The sequence below is a fragment of the Sorghum bicolor genome, chromosome 10, assembly GCF_000003195.3.
Source record: "Sorghum bicolor cultivar BTx623 chromosome 10, Sorghum_bicolor_NCBIv3, whole genome shotgun sequence".
NCBI classification, from domain to species: domain Eukaryota; kingdom Viridiplantae; phylum Streptophyta; class Magnoliopsida; order Poales; family Poaceae; genus Sorghum; species Sorghum bicolor.
Window position 1 is genome coordinate 53,667,946 of NC_012879.2, and position 23,776 is coordinate 53,691,721.

At 50.1% G+C, this 23,776-nt stretch overlaps 3 protein-coding genes across 4 annotated transcripts; 2 read left to right on the forward strand and 1 right to left on the reverse strand.

The window, feature by feature from the left end:
• Positions 7,757-10,009, forward strand: LOC8083462. Of its 2 annotated transcripts, XR_002448515.1 has the most exons (3): positions 7,765-7,999; positions 8,078-8,252; positions 9,748-10,009. XR_002448515.1 is itself a non-coding variant. In XM_002437249.2 (2 exons), exons 1-2 carry the CDS (start codon positions 7,889-7,891, stop codon positions 8,198-8,200), a joined length of 234 nt encoding a protein of 77 aa, XP_002437294.1. In that variant the 5' UTR covers positions 7,757-7,888; the 3' UTR covers positions 8,201-8,467. The 2 variants fall into 2 exon arrangements, 1 of the variants encoding a protein (XP_002437294.1); XM_002437249.2 differs by lacking the exon at positions 9,748-10,009 and having other exon boundaries at positions 7,757-7,999; positions 8,078-8,467.
• LOC110431182 lies at positions 10,939-12,065 on the forward strand. The gene is made up of 2 exons (XM_021449902.1): positions 10,939-11,932; positions 12,031-12,065. Exons 1-2 carry the CDS (start codon positions 10,939-10,941, stop codon positions 12,063-12,065), a joined length of 1,029 nt encoding a protein of 342 aa, XP_021305577.1.
• LOC8083463 lies at positions 19,789-20,938 on the reverse strand. Its single transcript, XM_002438641.2, has one exon. It carries the CDS (start codon positions 20,740-20,742, stop codon positions 20,170-20,172), a length of 573 nt encoding a protein of 190 aa, XP_002438686.1. The 5' UTR covers positions 20,743-20,938; the 3' UTR covers positions 19,789-20,169.

A 23,776-nucleotide genomic window follows, 5' to 3' on the forward strand; every position in this document is an offset into this window, starting at 1 on the left:
CCTCCTTGTAGTACGCTTCCATTTTTGGGTCGTGGCAGCTCGAGGTTTTCATTACTTGGTCGATGACGAGTTGGGAGTCACCTCGGACGTCGAGGCGCCGGACTCCTAACTCGATAGCGATCTTGAGACCGTTGACGAGGGCCTCATATTCTGCGACATTGTTAGATGCGGCAAAATGAATCCTGATTATGTACCTCATGTGGACGCCCAAGGGTGAGATGAACAGCAGGCCGGCTCCGGCTCCAGTTTTCATGAGTGACCCATCGAAATACATCGTCCATAGCTCCGCCTGAACCTGGGTCGGGGGGAGCTGGGTGTCCGTCCATTCTGCGATGAAGTCTACCAGGGCCTGCGATTTGATGGCCTTGCGAGGCGCATAAGTGAGAGTCTCACTCATGAGCTCGACCGACCATTTTGCTATTCTTCCCGTGGCTTCTTTGCTCTGGATTATTTCGCCTAAAGGAAAAGACGAGACCACCGTGATGGGGTGGCCAAGGAAGTAATGCTGCAGCTTGCGACGGGCGAGGATTACGGCATAAATCAGCTTCTGGATTTGGGGATAACGCGCTTTGGTCTCCGAAAGCACCTCGCTGACGAAATATACTGGCCTTTGAACCGGTAACGCATGTCCCTCCTCCTGCCTCTCGACCACCACCGCCGCGCTGACGACCTGGGTCGTCGACGCGACGTAGAGGAGCAGCGGCTCTGCAGGTTGGGGTGGAACAAGGACTGGTGCGGAGGTCAGCGTCTTCTTCAGCATTTCGAGTGCTTCCTCGGCCTCAGGGGTCCAAGAAAAGCGCTCGATCTTCTTTAGGAGTCGATATAATGGTAATGCCTTTTCTCCTAGTCTCGAGATGAAACGGCTCAGGGCCGCCAGGCACCCCGTGACTCTCTGTACACCCTTAACGTCTCGAATCGGCCCCATTTTCGTGATGGCCCAGACTTTCTCGGGGTTGGCCTCGATGCCGCGCTGCGAAACGATGTAACCTAGGAGCATGCCTCGAGGCACACCGAAAACGCACTTCTCGGGATTGAGCTTGATCCGGCTGGTGCGAAGGCAGCTAAAGGCAATCTCGAGGTCCTGGATCAGGTCTCCTCGTCGCTTTGACTTGACGACAATGTCGTCGACGTAGGCCTCGACCGTGGACCCTATATGTTTGCCAAACACGTGGAGCATGCAACGTTGATACGTAGATCCCGCGTTTCGAAGCCCGAATGGCATGGTCACGTAGCAATACATCCCAAAAGGCGTGATGAAAGAGGTCGCGAGCTGGTCGGACTCCTTCATTTTTATTTGGTGGTAACCAGAATATGCATCAAGGAAAGAAAGGGTTTCACATCCCGCGGTAGAATCGACAATCTGATCAATGCGTGGCAATGGAAAGGGAACTTTTGGACATGCTTTATTCAGACTAGTATAATCGACACACATCCTCATTTTTCCATTCTTTTTCTTAACTAATACAGGGTTTGCTAACCAGTCAGGATGATGAACCTCCTTGATGAATCCGGCCGTCAAAAGCTTGTGGACTTCCTCGCCAATGATCTTGCGCTTCTCCTCGTCAAATCGGCGCAACCGCTGCTTTACTGGCTTGGAACCGGCTCGAATCTCCAAGGAGTGCTCGGCGACTTCCCTCGGTATGCCTGGCATGTCCGAGGGACTCCATGCAAACATGTCGGCATTTGCACGGAGAAAGTCGACGAGCACAGTTTCCTATTTGGGGTCGAGGTGGGTGCTGATCGTCAGCGCTTTGCCGTCGGAGTTGTTGGGGTCGAGCGGGATCTTCTTGGTTCCTTCCGCCGCTTCGAAGCTGCCCGCGTGGCGCTTAGGCTCAGGAGCCTCAGCGGCCAGGGCCTCGAGCTTCGCGACGAGCTCGGTGGAGCTCTCGACCGCCTCCCCGTACTCGACGCATTCGACGTCGCACTCGTACGCGTGCTCGAAGGAGGAACTGACAGTGATAACGCCTTTGGGACCGGGCATCTTTAGCTTCAAGTAGGTGTAGTTGGGTATGGCCATGAACTTGGCGTAGCTCGGGCGCCCGATGATGGCGTGGTACGTGCCTCGGAACCCCACCACCTCAAAAGTGAGGGTCTCCTTCCTGAAGTTGGTCGCTGTGCCGAAGCATACCGATAGGTCAATTCGACCTACTGGCAGTGCCTTTTTCCCTGGCACGACGCCATGGAAACCGCCGGCGCTTGGCTGGAGGCGACCTCTATCGATGCCGAGGAGGTCGAGGGTCTCGAGGTAGATGATGTTGAGGCTGCTGCCACCATCCATCAGCACTTTCGAGAGTCGGGTGTTGACGATGATGGGGTCGACGACGAGCGGGTAGACGCCTGGGGCGACTACCTTGTCAGGGTGGTCTTCTCGGTCGAAAGTGATAGGAATGCTTGACCAGCTAAGGTATTGGGGCACCGCCATTCTTGCTGCAAAGACTTCGCGACGCTCCTTTTTGCGCTGCCTCGTGGTTAATTGAGTGGAGGGCCCGCCATAGATCATGTAGCAGTCGTGGACGGCGGGGAAGCCGTCGTCATCTTTGTCGTCCTCCTTGCTGCCAGCCTTCTCTTTCTTGGAGTCATCACGCGTATCTTTTTTGAACCCTGGACCGTCGAAATGCCTCTTCAGCATACGGCAATCCTTGAGCTTGTGGTTGGCGCCTCCCTTATGGTATGGGCACGGCTCCTCCAACATCTTGTCGAAGATGCCTCCATCCGGAGGGCCTCGAGGCTTCTTTCTATCCATGGCGGCGACGAGGTTGTCATCGGAATCTTGCCGGTGGACCTGCCGCACTTTCTGCTTCTTTTTGTTTTTCTTGAGGCCTCGACTGGGGGTCCCATCTTCGTCGACGGGCTGCTTGCCTTTTCTTCCTTCAGAGCTGAAGAAGGCGCCGACTGCCTCCTCCCCTGCCGCGTAGTTGGCTACTACATCCATCAGCTCGTCGACGGTCTGAGGTCGATTGCGACCTAATTCCCGCACCAAGTCTCGACTGGTGGTGCCTGAGACAAACGCTAAGATGACGTCGTGGTCAGGGATGTGCGGCAACTCAGTGCGCTGCTTCGAGAAGCGTCGAGCGTACTCCCGAAGAGTTTCTCCCGGCTTCTGCTTGCACTTGCTGAGGTCCCACGAGTTCCCTGGCCGTATGTAGGTCCCTTTGAAGTTACCCTCGAAGACTCTGACTAGATCAACCCAGTTGTGGATCTGATTGGCAGGGAGTTCCTCGAGCCATCGACGGGCGGTGTCAGAGAGGAAAAGGGGTAGCTGTCTGATGATGGCTCGATCATCACCTCGAGCGCCTCCTAGCTGACAGGCCAGCCTGAAGTCGGCCAGCCACAACTCTGGCTTGGTCTCTCCATTGTACTTCGCGATGCTGGTTGGGGGTCGAAATGGATTGGGCAAGGGCGTGCTGCGGATCGCCCTGCTGAACACCCGTGGGCCCGGTGGCTCGGGGGCCACCCGGTCCTCGTCGCTGTCGTATCTCCCACCGCGATGCGCGCTATAACCACGCTCTTCCGCGTCTCCGTGCCGGCGGCGTCTATTTTCTTTGATGTCGTGCCGCGCATCGTGTCGGCGTTGATTGTCGGCGGGGAGGATGAGAGCGGTCTTTCTACCTCGAGGGTGAGGTTGTTGATGGACTGACACCTCCTCTTCGTTTAGAGGCTGTTCGTCGTGCTTCTCTGTGGCAGCTCCACGTCGTCGAGACGCCGAACTTTCGGCTTGTTGCACCGCTGCCACCTGGAGCAATGTCTGTACTTCATCTCGAATGCGTCGGGCCTGGGAATTCGACGGCTCTGGCATGTTACGTAGCAGCATCGTCGCTGCTACTACATTCTGGCCTGCTCGAGGGAAACGGCTGACAGGTTGCTCTGGCTCTGCGTCGCCGACGATCTGTCGATGTACCTCTCGAGCACGTCTGCGGACACTTCCGCCCGGGGGGTAGGGCAGGTCTTGCTCGAGGATTTGCTCGAGCAGGACGAGGCGCTCGCGGTCTTCGTCGAGCTTCATTTTGAGCTCCCGCAGTTGCGCGAGCTGCGCGGTTCTGTCTTCCTGAGGTGGGGGGTCGACTTGTCCGTCGTTTCCAGGCGTCCTGGGGTCTTCTCGCGCCGCGGGGGCTCGACCCCCCGCAGCAGCATCTCGTGTCTCGTCAGTAGTTTCTACCCCCCCGTCGATGTGACAGCATTCCCTCGTAGGGTCATAGCTGTCTGTTTCGGAGCAGGAGTCCGGTTCGACGGCGTGGGAACAACCACGTCCTTCCTTTAGAAATCGTAGCCTGAGGGGGGTGATCGAGTATCGTCCGGGGCCTAGACGACGGAGGCCTCGTACTCGGGAAAGGTCCGGCAGCTCGGATGCCGGCTGCCGCGCTTCAGAGCTACGTGGGAGGACCATTGGTCTTTCTACGTATGTCTGGGCGTTTGGGCATATCGCCCTGGCGAGCGACGCCGCGGCGTTGTCCAACCCGAACGGCGGCGCCGCCCTTGGAGAGAACAACCCGTGTGGAAGTAGCCTAGCGGCGGTGGGGGAGAGCGCGCGAGACGCGTCTCCTCCCGTTGTCGCACGGTGCTGAGTCGTCGCGCTTGTTGCTCCGTCACATGGCGCTGCCGCCTTGTGGCCCACGTCCTGCCTCGCACGGGCTGTTGGTCGTGCTGAAGCAGAGGGGCCGCGGTGGTGCTGTCCGTGCCTCTTCTTAGGTGGGGAGGCGTGGTGGTGAGGGCGTCTCGGGGCCTTCAACCGTGCTGGCGTAGTGCGGACTCCTCCTGGTCCTTTGACTGAGAGCAAGATCATGTCGTAGCCGGAGCCCGTAGACATGAACTTGAGACTCCCAAACCAAATCACCGTGGAGCGCGGAAACGGCGAGGCAAGAGTAGCCATCCGGAAAGTAGTGGGAAATCGATGAAAAACACGCAGGACCCCTACCTGGCGCGCCAACTGTCGGTGTTTTCCCCCCGGGGGGTCACACCAACGAGTAAACTTGTATGCGTGCTCCCTTTCCCGGATGGTGATGCAAGAAAACACAGAGGTTTATCCTGGTTCGGGCAAGAGAAGGCCCTACGTCCAGCGGGGGGAGAGAGTTTGTATTATCTTGCACCTAAGTGCTTGTACAGGGGTGAATACAAGCGTGGTATGAAGTGTGTAGCACTACTACGTATGTGTGTGGCCTCTTGTCGTAGTGTCCCTGCCTTCTATTCCTGAGTCTCTCCTTTTATAGCTCCAAGGAGAGACACAGGGTACATGTGTAGACATTAGAGTAGGGGTCGTTAGCCGCATGGAGCGCCGACCTACTCGAGGTGTCCGTACAGCATGGCCTCGAGCCGTCCCATCTTGGTAGCCCGGTGATGATTGCGCGTGCTCCTGCGTTCTGCCCTGCGCGCCGCCTTGCACTGGTTCTGGGGTCGCATGCTTGTACGATATGGCGGCGAATCCGGCGGGGTAGCTGTGGTGTTGTCAGTCGACGCCCAACTTGTCCCTGGGAAGGTACCCTGCTCGGTCGAGGGTCGGACGCCGCATAATATGCTGATATCCGGAACGCTGATCTTGGGTGTCTCGAGGGTGTCCCGATTAGACACTCCATCCTTATTTCCTGTGTCCCGACACGCCCCGGGTCGTTCGGTAGGAAGGCTGCAAAAAGATTGATGGGACGGAAACCTGTTCCTTATCACGCCTCCCGTGACCTGTGCGTTAGGTGGGGAAGCATCGGGCGCATTTAATGCTCCGGCCCGCGTGCACGCGTCAGGTGGCGGATGGCGCCCTCGCGCTCGACGCCCTCCGGTTCGCATGAGTCTGTTCCGTATTCGACGGTAACCAGCGCTCGACGTCTGATTGATTCGCTCGACGCTATTTCCGTCTCCGAGGTTGCGGCCGTCGATGGCGGCGCATACGTGAGATTAGAGCGTCGAATTGAGGGTCTCGACCCGCGTACGGGCAATCTCGTAATGGGCATCGCTGAGGGTACCCCTTACTGATGCCCTCGACACGTCCCGACCATAGCAGCTAGGTTCCTGTTTCCGGAACGGAAACGAGAACGGGAACTTAGGGTATATTATTCTATAACATGGATATGGAAACATTTATGTTTTCGGAGTGTAGATGTTCCTGGAATGTGGAATATGGAAACAGAAGCGTGGATCATGTTCCTATTCCTAGGCTACTAAGGTCCCGACCTTGGATGTAGAGCCACGAAGGACGGTGCCACCCCCATCTCACTAACGCGAGTCAGGGCATCCAAGCAGTTGAACCAAATAGCTAAAACTGAATGCTGACCCTCTTCATCATGTCTTCATGTACCTTAGATAGAAGCCACATGTCCCACAAAACCTATCACACGGTTATGTGATGTACTGTCTCCATCCTAAATTATAAGTCATTCCAAGAACTTTGAAGAGTTAAATCATTTTAAGTTTAACCAACTTTATATGATAATAACATTTATAATGTCAATTAAGTACAACAACAATCTCTCAAAATCATCAAATAGGCAATAAGAGTCTCTGAAAATAGATGCCCTGTATTTTTCAATCAAGATCGTAGCAATTTATGGTTATGTTGGAGTACACAGTTAAATACATAGCCGATGAGTGTGCACTTTACATAGATGGCAATGACATGATGAGGAAGATCACAACAATTTTGACGCCAAGTTGGTGGCTTCTTGCCGTTCGTCCTCCAAAGCAGCACACAACTATTGTTAGCCAATACGACTCGGGCCTTGTTTAGTTCACCTCGAAATTTAAAAACTTTTTCAAGATTCCCCGCCACATAAAATCTTATGGCACATGCATGAAGCGCTAAATATAGAAAAAAATAAAAATTAATTGCACAGTTTGTCTGTAATTTATGAAACGAATCTTTTGACCCTAATTAGTTTATGGTTGGACAATATTTGTCACAAACAAATGAAAATGCTACGGTACCAAAATCTGAAATCTTTTCGGCTAAACAGGGCCTCGACTCTGCTGGAGGAGATTGTATGCGAGGCGTTCTGTGAAATCAAGGAAGACAAGGACCTTTAATATATATAGATAATGTACAGAGAGAAAAATGAAGAATTTTGGGTAGAAAAAAAAAATACATTGATATTTTATAATCTGACGTGTTTTTGTTTTTATTCTAATTTCGATTCGATTCAAACTTGCCATAGAAAACAAAAAATTTAGGCGGAGCTGCATCAGACATGGAGGAAGAGAATCCAAAGCTCAACTTGAAGCGGCGTTTGGCGTGTGGGTATGATGGCTCTGCATCAGACATTAAGGAAGGTAAGTCCATGTCGAACTTGGATTTGAGGTAGTTATGTGCCGCTCTCGCCCCGCTTCGAGTTCGTCTCGACGTCTCTGCACCTCGTCGGCCTTGGCGTCTGTGCGGACGGCGGCAAGCACCTCACCGACCTTTTCGCGACGGCAAGCGCATAGATGTGGACGGCGGCGAGCGGACAACGGCGCAGGCTGCGAGTGCGTGTGGGTAAGCGGACATCGGCGAGCGGGCTTGGGCGAGCGGACGGCGAGCGCTCGTGGCGTGGGCGAAGGGCGAACGACGGCGCTTCCATGCAAGCATCGAGTGGCGGTTACTTATTTTATTCAAATGTGGTTATTTTTGATTTGCTGAAAAAGTGGAGGACAATAAATAAAAAATCTAATCCACCTCGTCCTTGATGGGCTCGCTAAATAGTCAGTCACTGGACTCGAGATCGATGATGGATTTGGTGCCAAAGCGGATCGCGGGCCGCTCCAGACGCCAGTGCAGCTGTCGGCTCGGCCCATCCCTGTCCTCTTCTCGGCCCGACGCGTCTGCCGCCCGCCGTGGCTCCCGATCTCCGCTCCCCTTCCGCTCGCACCCTCCTACTCCCGGCGGCGGCTGAAGGCGGCGGCGCGGTGTCAGGTTGGTGGTGATTTTTGAGCGATGGCGCCGCCGGGGTCGCGGCGGTGGGCTTACGTGCGCGTGATGTCCGGCACCATCCTCGGCGGCGTGCTCGGGTTCTACGTCATGCACCGCGTCGAGACCTCCTACAAGGCACGCCCGATCCCGCCCTATGTCTAGCGCTTATCGCCGGTTTCCGGCAGGCTCACTCAGCATTTCTCTTGCTTGCAGGCGAGGATGGAGGAGAGGCTGCGGAGGTACGAGGCGCATATGCTCGCCAAGGCCAAGGAGGCGCAGCAGCTGCAGGACGAGGCGCAGCGGGAGGACAAAGCCCAGCTCCTACCCGACTCGTGACGCCGACATCCATGTCTTCCCCTCTTGCGCCTGCTCTTCCCTGAGCTGTTAGGTACGAGCTGCTGCTACTACTAGCTTTGCCTTTCTGAGGGTCCATGTGTGAAGTACATATTGAATTTTATGGGTTAATTCCGGCCATTTCTATCCCCATTTAGTTTGCATTGTTCAGCTTTGGGTTCATTGTATTGTGATCTGGTTTCACGGCTGTAATCTATACATTTTGTTGAAGCGTACATAATCATCTGGTGCAGCCAAAAATTCAACTCTGACAGTGCATAGTGCTTTGGTTCTTTCTGATTGAACTGTGAACAAGTAAGCATAGGTTATATACCGATCTGGTATCTTGTTCCAGGTTAGACAATAAGCGTGTCTTAATCTAATCCTCAAATAGTATTGGCATCAGTGGGTGCATTTAGTTTTATGCCAAACCAGCCTGACCAAAATTTTAACCCATACTACTGGAGATATGTGCATGGAGCAAATCAAAACTGGTTGGGCCTGGAAACACCGGTGGCCTTATTATTACTGAATTGATAGATTCTTTCTTGGATTGTTGTGATCTCAGTAGTGCTGCTTAATTGGGCCACTCAGCAGCAAGACAAAACTTTGAATGGTTCAAGAACAGAACACCCCTTCAAAGAGTGGGCATGGTATAATAAGATAAAGGGTCGGTAAATTTTTCAGGCATCAATCCGCTAAGATAAGGCACAATTTGAATAGAGTAAATATTACAGAAGGCTTTTCTTGAGTAATGAACCTGTAATGACTAGGTGCTTAAAAACTAAATGATAAATATCTTTTCTTTCTGGTATTTTATTGCTTAATGTGGCTATGTAAGTTTGAATTATTGTAGAGCATTCAATTCTCCAGCTCGTGCACTTTTGGTTGCTACTAGTTGTATATTTGGAAACAGAAAAAATGCAACTTAAGATATAGCTCAGATCAGAAATGCTATTTCTCTCATGTAACTTGACTGATTGCCCAACCTCTGAACTTGACTAATGTTGCAAAAATGGCAGTTAAATCCCTGACTGATCAATCCTATAAATTTTCATCACTAAGAGTCTAGGTAAATGCCAAAAGCTAGTGATAAGGGCCTGAACTATGCATCTACAAGAGCAACGACACATATCCAAATTTATTTGACATTTTAAGACTACTATGGTTTGTGAAGTTGAAGTTCTGAAAAAGGCTTACTGTTTGTGTAATTCCTCATGTTGTGGCTTATCCCTATGTCTGTGATAGCCTTTTCTTGCTATATCAAGATCCACTAATGCCATGATTTGTGTGTGCTAAAGTTCTTTAGAACTCTCTAGAAGGCTATAATACTTGAAAAGTTCACACAAGGAACACTGAATACTAGTTAGCCCTTACATATTATACCTCTTTGGAGCAGTTCTTCCCGTTGCGTTAGTGATAGATTTTTCTCATACTGTGGTTCATCCTTAATCACCATGATATCAGTTCTCATTATATCCTGAAAATCCACAGCAGGTTTACTTATTCAGCCGGAACTGAACCAAATACTGTACATACCCTTTTTGCAGAATAACATAAGGCACTGGGGCACAGGAGTCCACTCTCTTTTTTTCAGATGTAGAGACATAAGATCAACATGTACTTTTGGCTTGTCACTGTCCTTTTTTTTTTGTTTTCAAGAAAAATGCACCATTTGAGTGCAAAGTTGGGGTCAATGTATGAATGTCAGATATGAATATAACTAATAACTTTGATGTCTATCTGCACGTACTGCTTTGCAATCTTCTTTATCCCATCAACATTATCCAGGCAATGAAGGAGCATTGAAAATTTGATGGTTTTTTGTACCCACCATTTTTATGTGATTTTTTCATACTACCAACAGTTACCTTACCTGTACCTTTTTTTTAAAAAAAAATCTTGGGCCAGATTCTTCTGCTGCTCTTCATATGTCGCTATCTGATGGAACAAGTGGGTGTAAAAGAAAAAAATATTCCATGAAACAAATATGGATTGGCTATGGATCTTTACATTTAGAAGCAATTGCTTCGGCCCTAGAAATTTGTTTCCTTAATTCATGAGTTTAATCATTTCCTGTCATGGGCAGCCAACAAGCTGCTAGGGTTGACGGGCTGATAGTTCGGCCCAGTTATCTTTATAAGTTTAATTATCTTTGTATTTGCAATTTTATTAGTCCTAGATAGATTATTTAGCAAAAGAGGTGAAGTAGAAGGGACATAAATGTCTGTAGACTCTATTGATATAATCAAGCAATGAATTATGAAGAAACAATTCTAGTCTCCCTCAATCTCTCAAGCTCTTGGCAAAGCATAAGGCCTAGTTATCCCAAAATACCACCTCAATCTCTCAAGCTCTTGGCAAAGCATAAGGCCTAGATATCCCAAAATAACCATCACCATTACATAACCATAACATTTCCTTTTGTTAGAATTAATTGCTCCTTATTGTAATCTCCTAGCTATTTGTGCAGGCGCCAGCTATACTGGCCCTTTCTCACTGCTGGCCCCTTGGGCCATCCCTCTCCCTCTCTCCTATATAAATGTAATCCCTCCTGTAATCTATTCATTCAGATATTCAATCCCAGCCTGTTTGGCTTCTATCATGGTATCCGTCTAATCGTATCCTCTGCTTCCGCTCTTTTCCCGTCGCCCAGCCCAGACCCGCGCGCGCCTCCCAGGCCGCCGCGCTCAGGCCACGACGGCCACCGCGCGCCCTCTTCTGGCCGCCGCGCGTCCACCATGGTTGCTCCCTCCTCCTCCGACGTCTCCGGCCCCGGCACCTCGGCTGCCGCCGCCGCGGCCAAACTGCGCGACGAGGCGCTCGCCACCGCCAAAGCTCTGGAGATCGAGGCCGCCTCCCTGCGCGACTCCAACCAGGCGCGCAGCGCCCAACTCAAGGAGGAGGCGGACCTCCTCACGTCTGCCGCCGCCGCCCAGGAGCGGGTCCGCGCGGCTGCCGCCGCCCTGGACCTGGAGCGCGAGCAGGCCGACCTGCTGGAGCAGCAGACCGCGGCCCTCCGCGCGCGGCTCCACCCCGAGCATCCCCACGACGACGACTCGGAGGGTGACGGCCACTTCATCTCCATGGAGACTGCGGCTGTTGCTCATCTTCATAGCCAGGCAGCCGCTGTGCAGAACATCAAGAATCTCATCCCAATTGTTCTTGATCTGCAAGCCTCTAATTACTCCAAATGGCGTGGTTACATCCTGCTCATCCTTGGCCGGTTTGCTCTGAAGGACCACGTCCTCAGCGACACCATCCACCCCCACGATGCCGCATGGTCCCGCATGGACTGTGTCGTCGTCTCATGGATCTTCAACACCATTGCCCCTGACCTCCTTGACGTCGTCCACGAGCGTGACGGCATCACTGCTCGGGCGGCGTGGCTCGGCCTCGAACAACAGTTCTTCAACAACCGGGAATCACGGGCCATGCTCCTCGACGCGGAATTCCGCACTCTCTGCCAGGGTGCTCTCTCTGTTGATGAATATTGTCGCAAGATGAAGAACATGGCAGACGCGCTCGCCGACCTTGGTGAACCCGTCCTGGACCGGACTCTGGTGTTGAATGTGCTGCGTGGCCTAAACGAACGTTTTCAGTTCATGTCACAGCTCGTCACGCGGCAGAAGCCCTTCCCATCCTTCGGAGATGTCCGTGCTGATCTGAGGCTGGCTGAACTCAACATGGCGTCACCTTCAGCTCCGCCCTCGGCCCTCGTCACCGCGCCATCCAGTAAGCCGTCTACTCCGTCCCCTGCTCCTCAGCGCCCTCCACAGCCTGCTAGGGGACAGCAGCTCGGCCACACCACTGCTCCTCCACGCCTTCCTCAGGCTGCTGGGGGACAGCAGTCCAGCAACGGCAATAACCGCGGACGACGTCGCCGCGGTGGACGCGGTCAAGGAGGCGCTCCAGCCAGCAATCAAGCTGGACCACCGAATGGCCACCAGTGGCCATCCTTCTTCAACCCATGGACCGGGTCCATCCAGGTGGCCCGGGTCCAACCCAGGTGGCTCTCGTGGTCCTCCTCCACCGCCTCATCAAGCTCTCATGGCCGGGGTGCCCCCAGGCTACTTCGCTCCTCAGCCAGTTCCAGGGGCATACTACCAGGCGCCCCAGCAGGCGCCCACCTCCACCTGGTCGCCATCACCATGGACTACTGAGGGCCTCGCCAACGCCTTCAGCACTGTCAGCCTCAATCCGCCGCCCAGCAACTCGGATTGGGTCTTTGACTCAGGTGCTTCCTCCCACATAGCCGGTACTCCTGGTATGGTCACTATGTCTCCAACCTCCTCTTTTCCTTCTTCAATTGTTGTGGGAAATGGCGCCACTCTTCCGGTTGTTGGCACCGGCTACTCCACCCTCCCTGGCCCATTTCGCCTCAACAATGTTCTCATTGCACCTGACATTATTAGAAATCTCTTGTCAATTCGACAATTCACCACTGATAATCTTGTTTCTGTCGAGTTTGACCCTCTTGGTGTTTCTGTGAAGGATCTCCGTACCAGGAACCTCCTCCTTCGTTGTGACAGCTCGGGACCCCTCTACACCTTGCAGCTCCCGACATCGCCATCCGGTTCCTGTGCTCTCGTGGCCACTCCCTCCTTCACTACTTGGCACCATCGGCTCGGTCATCCGGGGAAGGCTACTCTTCAGACTCTTGCCAAGTCATCCGCCATCATCTGTAGCAAGCCCAACGATGACACTCTCTGCCATGCTTGCCAGCTTGGGCGTCATGTCCGCTTGCCCTTTTCCAATTCCCTGTCTCGTGCAACAAAAAATCTTGATTTAATACATTGTGATTTGTGGACTTCACCAATCATTAGTGTATCCGGTTTCAAATATTATCTAGTAATTATTGATGACTGCTCGCATTTTGTTTGGACCTTCCCGCTCAAACTAAAGTCTGACACCTTTATTACTCTCTCCAATTTTTTTGCCTATGTGCTCACCCAATTTGGTTGCACCATCAAGTCTGTACAGTGTGACAATGGGCGCGAATTTGACAACTCTGCGTCTCGGGCTTTCTTTTCTGCCAAAGGTGTCACCCTTCGCATGTCATGCCCCTACACCTCACAGCAAAATGGCAAAGCCGAGCGCATGCTTCGCACTGTCAACAACGTCACCCGCACCTTGCTTTTCCAAGCATCCATGCCTCCCACTTACTGGGCTGATGCTCTTGCCACAGCCACTCTCCTCATCAATCGCCTCCCAACCAAGACACTGAACATGAGCACTCCCTTCTTTGCTCTCTATGGCACTCTCCCTTCCTACCACGACCTTCGTGTTTTCGGGAGCACCTGCTACCCCAACCTCACCGCCACCACCCCACACAAGCTCGCTCCACGATCTTCCTTGTGCGTCTTTATTGGCTATTCTCCTGACCACAAGGGGTATCGATGTCTTGACCTCACTACAAACCGCGTCATCATCTCACGACACGTTGTCTTCGACGAAACCACGTTCCCTTTCTCCCTCCGTCGACCTTCGCCACCTCCACATGAGCTCGATTTTCTAACTAACGACGATTCTTCGTCAGTTTTACTTCCACCTGCAGGTACTTCGTGGGCTGCTGGCCTTCTGCCAGCCCGCATGCCCTCCCAGCCGGTGTCCACCTTGGGCGCACCGTCCCTCAGGCAGCCTTCGTCAGGCTTCGTGCCTCGGCCGCTAGGCTCCTCTCCAGCTCGACCTGTACAGGTGCCCATGCAGCCCTCAGCACAGGCGCCTCGTCCGTCGGCGCCCATGACACCCCCTGCAGAGGCGCCCCCGGCGCCCATGGTGCCCTCTACAGAGGCATCTCCGGCGCCTCCGGCGACCTCTACTCCGGTGCCCACGGGTCCTCCTGTACAGGCACCTGTTGCGGCACCCTCCTTCAACAAACCACCGGTCATCCATGTCTACACCAGGCGTCCACCCGCCTCCAGCACACCACCGGCGTCCGCTACTAAGCCACCTCCTCGACGCTCCAGCATGATTCCTTCACCACCGCGCTTCGTCAAGAATGACCCTCCACTTCCAACAGGAGCTATCCCCATCCCGCCAGTCGCCAACACTCATGGCATGGCGACTCGTGGGAAGTCCGGTTACCGGCAGCCGCGCCTGCAGCCGCGCCTCGCGCTACACACTGAGGCGCTGTCCCCTCTGCCACGCTCCTGTCGTGACGCCCTCGCCGACCCACAATGGCGTCGGGCCATGGAAGAGGAGTATGCTGCCCTACAAGACAACAACACTTGGGAGCTTGTTCCTCGTCCTGCCAAGGCGAATGTGGTCACTGGCAAATGGATCTTCAAGCATAAGTTTCATGCAGATGGTTCCCTGGACAGATACAAGGCTCGCTGGGTCCTTCGCGGGTTCACTCAACGTCCCGGTGTTGATTACGACGAAACATTCAGCCCCGTCGTCAAACCTGCTACCGTCCGGACTGTCCTCACCTTGGCTCATTCCTTGGACTGGCCCATCCATCAACTTGATGTGAAGAACGCCTTTCTTCATGGGACTTTGTCAGAGACTGTGTACTGCTGCCAGCCCACTGGTTTTGCTGATCCTGCACTTCCTGGACATGTCTGCAAACTCAACAAATCCCTTTATGGCCTCAAGCAAGCGCCGCGTGCATGGTACAGCCGGTTTGCCTCCTTCCTGCTGTCTCTAGGCTTCAGTGAAGCAAAGTCAGACACATCCCTTTTCATTTATCGCCGTGGCACTGAGACAGTTTACCTGCTGCTGTATGTTGACGACATAGTCCTCACTGCCTCCTCCATACAGCTCTTACACCATGTGATTGCGGCACTCAAGAAAGAATTCGCCATGAAGGACCTTGGCCCTCTCCATCATTTTCTTGGTGTGGCTGTCCAGCGCCACAAGGACCAACTCACTTTGTCACAACGTCAGTACACCTTGGACATCCTTGCTCGCCATGGGATGAGCGACTGCAAACCTTGCACTACTCCTGTTGACACATGTGCCAAAGTTTCTGCAGATGCTGGTCCTGCTGTTGCTGATCCCACAGCCTATCGCAGTCTTGCAGGCGCGCTCCAGTACCTAACTTTCACCCGACCTGACATTGCGTACGCCGTGCAGCAGATCTGCCTCCACATGCATGATCCTCGAGAAGCTCATCTTGTGGCTGCCAAGCGGATCCTTCGGTACCTTCAGGGCACTCTCCACTTTGGTCTGATCATCCCTCGGTCTGCTCCAACACAACTTGTGGTATACACTGATGCAGATTGGGCTGGATGCCCTGATACACGACGCTCCACCTCTGGATACGCTGTTTTTCTTGGTGGCAGCCTCGTCTCCTGGTCATCCAAGAGGCAGCCCACCGTTTCTCGGTCAAGCGCCGAGGCCGAGTACCGGGCTGTGGCAAATGGCGTTGCTGAGGTTTCATGGCTACAGCAGCTTCTACAGGAACTGCACCACCCTCTGCAGTCTGCCTCCATCGTCTACTGCGACAACGTCAGCGCCGTTTACCTCTCCTCCAACCCCATTCAGCATCAGCGCACCAAGCATGTGGAAATCGACCTCCATTTCGTCCGGGAACGCGTCGCTATTGGTGCTGTTCGTGTGCTTCACGTCCCCACCACCTCACAATTCGCAGATGTCTTCACCAAAGGACTTTCGTCTTCTGTGTTCATGGATTTTCGCTCCAATCTGAACGTTCGTTCCACCGAAGTTCCGACTGCGGGGGGGTGTTAGAATTAATTGCTCCTTATTGTAATCTCCTAGCTATTTGTGCAGGCGCCAGCTATACTGGCCCTTTCTCACTGCTGGCCCCTTGGGCCATCCCTCTCCCTCTCTCCTATATAAATGTAATCCCTCCTGTAATCTATTCATTCAGATATTCAATCCCAGCCTGTTTGGCTTCTATCACCTTTCAAATTTCTATGTTGTTTCTCTCCTCAGACTCCCTGACAGTGATCGACAAAGAGTGTAAATGTCAAACTGATCTTATCAGGATCATAGGTACTGTACTCCAGAGATTAGCTTTTCAAACTTCTTGCTCAGTCACTTCTGCTGGAAAGCATAGTGTACTTTAAAAAAACGAAAAAAAAAATCTCAGGCCGGATTCTTCTGCTGCTCTTCATATGTTGCTATCTGAAGGAACAAGTGGGTGTAAAAGAAAAAAATAGTCCATGAAACAAATATGGATTAGCTATGGATCTTCACAAGTAGAAGCAATTGCTTCGGCCCTACAATTTTGTTTCCTTAATTCATAAGTTTAGTCATTTCCTTTCAAATTCCTATGTTGTTTCTGTCCTCAGACTCCCTGACAGTGATCGACGAAAAGTGTGTAAATGTCAAATTGGGTCTTATCAGGATCATTGGTACTGTACTCCAGAGATTAGCTTTTCAAACTTCTTGCCCAGCCACTTCCGCTAGAAAGCATGGTTTCACATTGACAACCAATAGTGCTGTCACACAACCTGTTGTGTTGATTATTCTTGCTCTCTGATCCTGTCAACATGTGCCCTGGCAAATCTCCACATGTGGCATCAAATAGGCCAAGTAGTACAACTAACCACATACTAAACTAATCTTCAGTTGTGGTAATTGGTGTTGTCTATCCACATTCAGTGCAGAGAAACCCATATCCCAGGGAAGTCCTGGCTGCCTGTCTCCAAACTGCTGGTGGTTTTCTGGCTGTGTGTATAAGCCACGTGCTCTTGCAACAACTAGTGCCTGCATATAGTACACCTAGTCTTGTTAGATGCCCTGCACCATACCACCCTGACTCCTGATCACTGATCTTTTAGGACACTAATCAGCTTCCATTTCTTTTTGGGACAAGTAGGTCTACTTGCTTGATGGGGGCCAGAGATACCGAAACAGGTGCTGCCGCCCTAGTAGGCTGCCAGCCAATACCATAACTCTAGTGGAAAGTGGTTTAGAGGGGTTGCCTGCACCTGCCTGTGTGGATTGGGGGGAAACCAGGAGGAAGGATCAGGATTCAGAAGGGTTGCATCTATCCCTGTCCGGTATCACCAATTTGCTATTTAGTACCTCTCATATTTGGATGTCACCTTTAATTATGAGTTGACAATTGGGTCAAGCACATATGCATCAGCCCAGCACACAAGGCAGAAGTCACTTCGATTCATTATTCAGAGATAAGTTTTCTTCAGTAGTTTTCTTTCCACATGGAACATTTTTTTATTTATGTAGAAGAACTATAAGCATGGCAACACGGTAAAGCAAACATAAGGTGATTCTACTTCTCTTATTTTTCCTATTGATACTTATTCCTGTTTTCAGTTATAACTTGTTGTCTTGAGAAAACAACCTGCAAATCCAGTTGACAGCTTTTTTCTATAGCATTTCTTCAACAATTTGTTGAGTGCATATCATCGTTACATGTCAAAGAAAAGAAGATTTAGTATTCACAAGAACAAAAATAAATACTCTCCACGAGGTGTTAAAGTATAGAGTACCCTTGCTGATGTTCATTGCATGACATCACACACAGCTTGAGATCATGATGGTAGAATATTGCACTTTTTTTAAAAAAAAAAATCTTGTTCATGGGCTTGGGTCCAACCAATAGCAAAATTCTACTTTATTAATGCATCTCTTTTGACAATAAATGATTAGGAAGTTATTCAGTGGTTAGCCGCTCGCTGGTACAGCATCAAGGACAGCAACTTGGGTTGCTCCAACATATGTTTTTCAATAGTTAATTAAATGGACCACATTTAAAATATCATCTGTGTAGTTGACTGATTTTTCTATTTTTGTAGTACTAAACTTGCCTTAGTGATGCATGCAACTATTGCCTAGTTTCCACGAACCTTCTTTATATCTCATGCTGGCGTACTGCATACCAAAAAAACAGAGAACTGTGCAATGTAAATTGCAAAATTTACCTCATCATGTCATTGTGTCTGACTTCTTTATAGGTTGGCAGCATACAGCAATGTAATGGTTAAATTAACTACCGCATCTCATAGTTCACACAGGAAACAACTGCTCCTGATTTTCCAGAAAGTCTCTTTCATGAAGGACAACTGATTTATTTAGCATCCTGTGTCTTGACTTCTGAAATTGACTAAAAAGAGTCCACTTGTACAATTTTCTAAAGCTAACCTTTCTGCCTGGTGGTTGGGTGGTGGAGACAACTGTATACTATAAAACAAAGAAGTACCACTCTAAAAGACCCCTTTTGGACACGTAGTTGATACCTGCATTTGATATTTGGAGTTACTAAAAGGTAGGACTGATGAATATCCAGCATCTTACTCTTGGAGGGATATGGTTAGTGGGACTGGGAGTATGACAAAGTACTTAAACAATTAAAATCTTATTAAAAATCCAGAGAAATGGAGGGAGATGCATGAATCCAATACTTACTGAATTAAACCACTCTAAGGGGGATAAATGAGAGGTAACATAATGTAGACAAAGGGGATGAATGCGACACTTTCATCAGTCAGAGAGGTAAGTCTGCACTCCATTAGTTAATGCTGAAAGCATTTTTTTCAATTAAAGGCAGAAAGTGAGGTCGAAGCTTGCAGATGACATCCCTAGGCTCTTTTTTAGGGAGAAGATGTGCCATACAAGAATGGAACAATATATTTTTTGAGTTTCTGTTCGTTGTTTGACATGGAGCTGAATGTAAACTAAGGACCAGTTTAGGAGGGCTCCTACCAGCTGCTTCTAGTTCATTTCGGGAAGAGAGAAAACAGTTTCTTGTATAGTGCACAAGCTTCTGTACAAGCTGGAGCCGCTTTGGGAGGAAATACCCTCCCAATCAGGGCATAAATGTTAGTATAATGGATACTTAAATCTGTTCCTCTGTAACTGTCTTTTATTAGTGAATTCATATAATGCCCTTCAGCGCCCCATGTATCTGTCTGTTCCCTCAACTACATATTAGAGTACCATACAAAGTGTTTCCAAATTCAGACTCAATAGAAAAACACCACTGGATCTTGTTTAGGATAGCAGAACATCCAATACCTATTAAATATGCAAACCTAGTGCCTAGAGGCCCATTCTCTTATGCAAGAGTCGTTTTCTGCCAGCCAACTTACACACCACGGCATATTGTTAAGCACAACACCCATCCAGACGAGCAAAAGACTTAACATAGAGGAATGGCATAAAAAACCCAGTTTATTTCCATCATCAAAGAAACTATTGTCTAGCTTTGCACACATTCATACCCACCTGTTTGTTCATATCCTTTGCAATAGGTGGACTTCTGAAAACAAACATTTAATCAGAGTATTCTCTGGATGCATGTCCACTGAAAATGACGTTTAACTAGATCGCTGCTCAGGAAAGAGAAGGCATCTCTACTATGGTGCGAATTGGTGATCTAATTAGTGGAACCATGGTTTAGCGCAGTTCTCTTCGAGAAAAAGAAAGATTAGCGGAACCATGGAGGTTGGCCTTGTCAGGACTTGCCAGCTTTTAATTATGCTCTCAATGGTGGAATGGTGATCAAAGGTTTAGCTGCATTGCACGAACAGTAGGTTAATCATCTTGATTTCATCCAATTGCTGAGGGTCACTGTTCTGATCCTTCCAGGTCACATTCAACTTGGTTACACTCGTGCAGAGCTTGACAGATATTTTACATTCAGATTGCGAGACAAATTGAACCACTGCACCCTGAATTGATCGATCCTTGTATGATTTCACCAGTGACCCTTACATACATATGATTATTGGCATCACTATTCTGATTTCTTCCCCTTAATTAGACTGGTCATTTGGGTGCTTACATTTGCTTTGCTATCTGAAACATAAGCACCCAAATGACCAGTCCTATACATGACCCCCCTTAAACTAACATCATTTGCTTGCGACCACCAACCAAGGGGTGCAACAACCTCCAACACTAACGTGTTCGTCCAATCCAAAAACAAAAAAAAAAGAAGACAAAATAATTCAACTGGCCGAATTATCGACCAAAGTGCAAAAAAAATCCCTCACAGCAAAACGCAAGAATTCAAGCTCTAGACCTACTGATGATTATCAAGATGCGTACATTTCACCAACCAAATCCATCCTGGACGAGGCAAAAGCAGCAGGCTGCAAGAAGTCATGGTCAGCAGCCAGGCCCTGGAAGACGCCTTCCTCCTCCAAGAAGCTCAAGAACCCTCCGGGGTTGAGATCCATCCACAGGTCGCTACGGTCGAGGTCGTAATCGCCGAAGCCTCCTGCTTGCTCCACCTTCACCTCGCACTTGATCTTCCTCTTCTTGATCGGCTCTTCTTGCACCATGAAATCGCTCATCTCGTCAGCCGCCACCGGAGCCGGAGCTGGTGCCGGCCTCAGCCTCCTCTTGTTGGTCGTCGTCTCTATCTCCTCTTCTACCGGTGCGGTGTAGTTGGCCGAGCTGCTGATGGCGCAGGCAGCAGGCTTGCCGGTGAGCTGCTGCACGAGGTCCCGGAAGTGGGCGACGTCGGTCTTGATGATCTCCGGCGCGATGATGTGGATGATCTTTATCTTGGGCCGCATCTGCGGTGGCGGCGGCATCGTTCCCCGGTGCGCCGCCGCCCTCATGGTCGTCGATGACGTGCTCACGCCGCCGTTGCGCTCCCCCATTGACGTGTGCTGTGTGTGGAACTGTGGATGTAGAGGCTAGAGCTAGAATCAAGAGGGAAGTGGTGCAGAGACGAGGACGATGATGTTGCTGTGGTTTTGGTGGAGTTGGATGAGAAGGGCTAGGTTGTTGTCATTTATATAAGGTGGGATCATAGAAGAAGAAGGAGAGAGATGTGACACGCGAGGCAACTAGGCAAAGACCAAGAGGAAAACCAATTTTCAAGTTTTGAAATGGGAAGGAAGGAAGAAGGATCAGCATCAAACACGGCCGTGTTTACTTCCAATTTTTTTTTTTACAAAATAGAAATAGTAGTACTTTCGTTTGTATTTGACAAATATTGTCTAATCATGGACTAACTAGGCTTAAAAGATTCGTCTTGCAAATTACAGGTAAACTGTGTAATTAGTTATTTCTTTTATCTATATTTAATGCTCGATGCATGTACTGCAAGATTCGATATGATAAAAAATGTGAAAAATTTGCAAAATACTTTGGGAACTAAACAAGGCCCAAGTGTGCCGAGGGGAGTACATGCATACCAAAAGCACACACCCTTTTAGATACTTTGAAAGGACGGATGTGTGTGGTAGAATATGTAGACGTCCGTCCAGAAAGGGCAGCAGATGTGGGGTGCACTTTTCTAGTGTCAAAGTGATGAATAGTTTACCATCATGTTCCGTTCACTTGAGCTTATCTGCTGAATCTATCAGTCATTCAACAGTATTTTTCTTTCATAATAAATCAGCGAACAATATTTTTAGTCATGATTTTTTGGACAAACGAACAGACCAGCTAAGCTGCTAGCTAGCTACCTATATAGCTCCAGGTTGGCATGTGGATTCTAGTTGGTCTAAGTAAGGTGGTTGATTGACTTGTAGACACATGCTATCACTAGTACAGGGAAGAGCTTTAGCCCCCGGTCGTAAGGGCCTTTAGTCCCGCCTACGGAACCGGGACTAATGTTTCGAGACTATAAATGTCCCACTCCGATTCCGCGGCCAGGGACTAAAGGTAAATAGGAAGCCAAGTATACATATCTTATAACATGCATGATCCATTTTATCTTGCCTTAGGCTGTCTTCAATAGGAGACTCATTTGGGAACCAAAACTTAAAATGGGTCTCTAACACGATACCTATAGCCTCCAACAGAGTACTCATACATAAGACCCATTTTGGGTATCAGGAGAGGCATAACCTTCTCTCTCCTCGAAACCCATTTGCAGAGAGTGTTGTCTTTTAGGTCTTGTTGTTGGAGAAGACTAAAAATAGGCATGGAACCTTTTACCTGTAGCGCTACCTAAAGGACAAATAGGTCTTGTATTTTGGGTGATGATTGTTGGAGATAGTCTTACTAAGTTATCCACAAATCCACACAGAGAAATGGAGGGAGATATATACACATATATGTTATAGCATAGCATGCATGATGTGTTGTTGCCTTGCTTATCTATTTATTTATTTACCCGAGCCAATACACTGCCCAAACAATATGCCCTATACGTAGTAAAAATGTACTACGATCCATCCTACGTATACACGTGCTGATATGGAAATACAGAAATATCTACTACTGATCAAATTGAACACTCAACAGTGCTGCAGCAGCAGCAGCAGCAGCAGTACGGGTGTCGTCCTCGCCTCCTCCCCACACGAAAAAAAGCGCAAGTGGCGAGAGGATTGGATAGATTAGTTTTTTTTTTTCCCCTTTCCTTTTCCATGGGGCCTAGCTCCATCGCGTGCGCGAGAAAATACTACACAAAATTTCCCACAGCAGCCGGCTAGCTACTTGCTCCTCTCACTCAGTAATCACGTCCCGCGCGCGTCGGCGTCGCTGGACCACCAGCTAGCAGTCGGCCTCGCTCCACCTGCCCATCCCATCAGGCACATCAGCCGCGTGTGCGTGTTCCGATCCACGGCGGCGAAGGCACGGCCTGGCGCACGGCGACTCCATCTCTAGCTAGCTAGCTAGCTTGGGGTGACGATGACAACGACCCCGGCGAGATGTGCATTTGCTTGCTGCTAGGCTAGCTAGCCGACCGGCCGGCCAGGCCAACTCACGCGCTTCGGCTCGACGGCCGGCCGGGCGGCTGGGCGGCTGGCGTCGATCGTCACGCCCAAACACTTCGCCGGTATGTACTGCCAGCGCGCGGGCGTGCCAAGTGCAAACGTAACCGCAAGCACGCACGCACGACGACGTGCGTGGCCGGCCGCCGGCGGTTGCGACGTACGTACGCGCGCGTCGTGCTCTCGTGCCGCCCCCATCGACCATCAATAAATCGCTGCGACGACGATTCTGCTAGCTAGCAGCTGCTTGCTCCGAGCTAGCTAGTCCGATTCGTACGTCAACATATAGAGAAAAATTCATAATCGATCTGTCGTTGGATGATCGATCGGCCACCAGCAGCTGGTCATTCATTCATTCCATATGTCCGCGTCTGATGAGAGCTCCCCAACAAAGACAAGAACCAAGGGATGGACAAAACGGCGGACTGTAAATTCTGCTGAATCTTCACTTCTCAACAAATGGGTCGGCGGCGTTGGTGTTATTATTGCAGTTTGCAGAGGTGAAAGCGAGGCACGATTGATCGATCCATACGCGAGGCCGAGGGAACAATCATTCACTCTGACCTTTCAAAAAAAGAAAAATCGTTCGCTCTGAATTTGTCGATCGGGGAGATGGTCAATTCCATATGCATGCAACGCAGTTCTAACCAAGTTTTGGGGTTTCCATCCCCCGTCTATCTCATTGGCACTCATTGACTTGATTGTCATGGTAGCTCTAATTAACAATAATAATAGAGGTAGCTTGCTCATAGAACGTTTTATATCTAATAAAAAGGAGAGATAATGATAAACTAGCTGTTTATGAAGAGCTAAGCTCGATCACACACTCTTCTATGATTTAGGTGTCTATGCTAACATATTTTTCTATTCTACTTCCTCCATCCCAAATTGTAAGTCATTCCAAGAATTTGAGAGAGTTCAACCATCTCAAGTTTGACCAAACATATGTGATAAGATAATAACATTT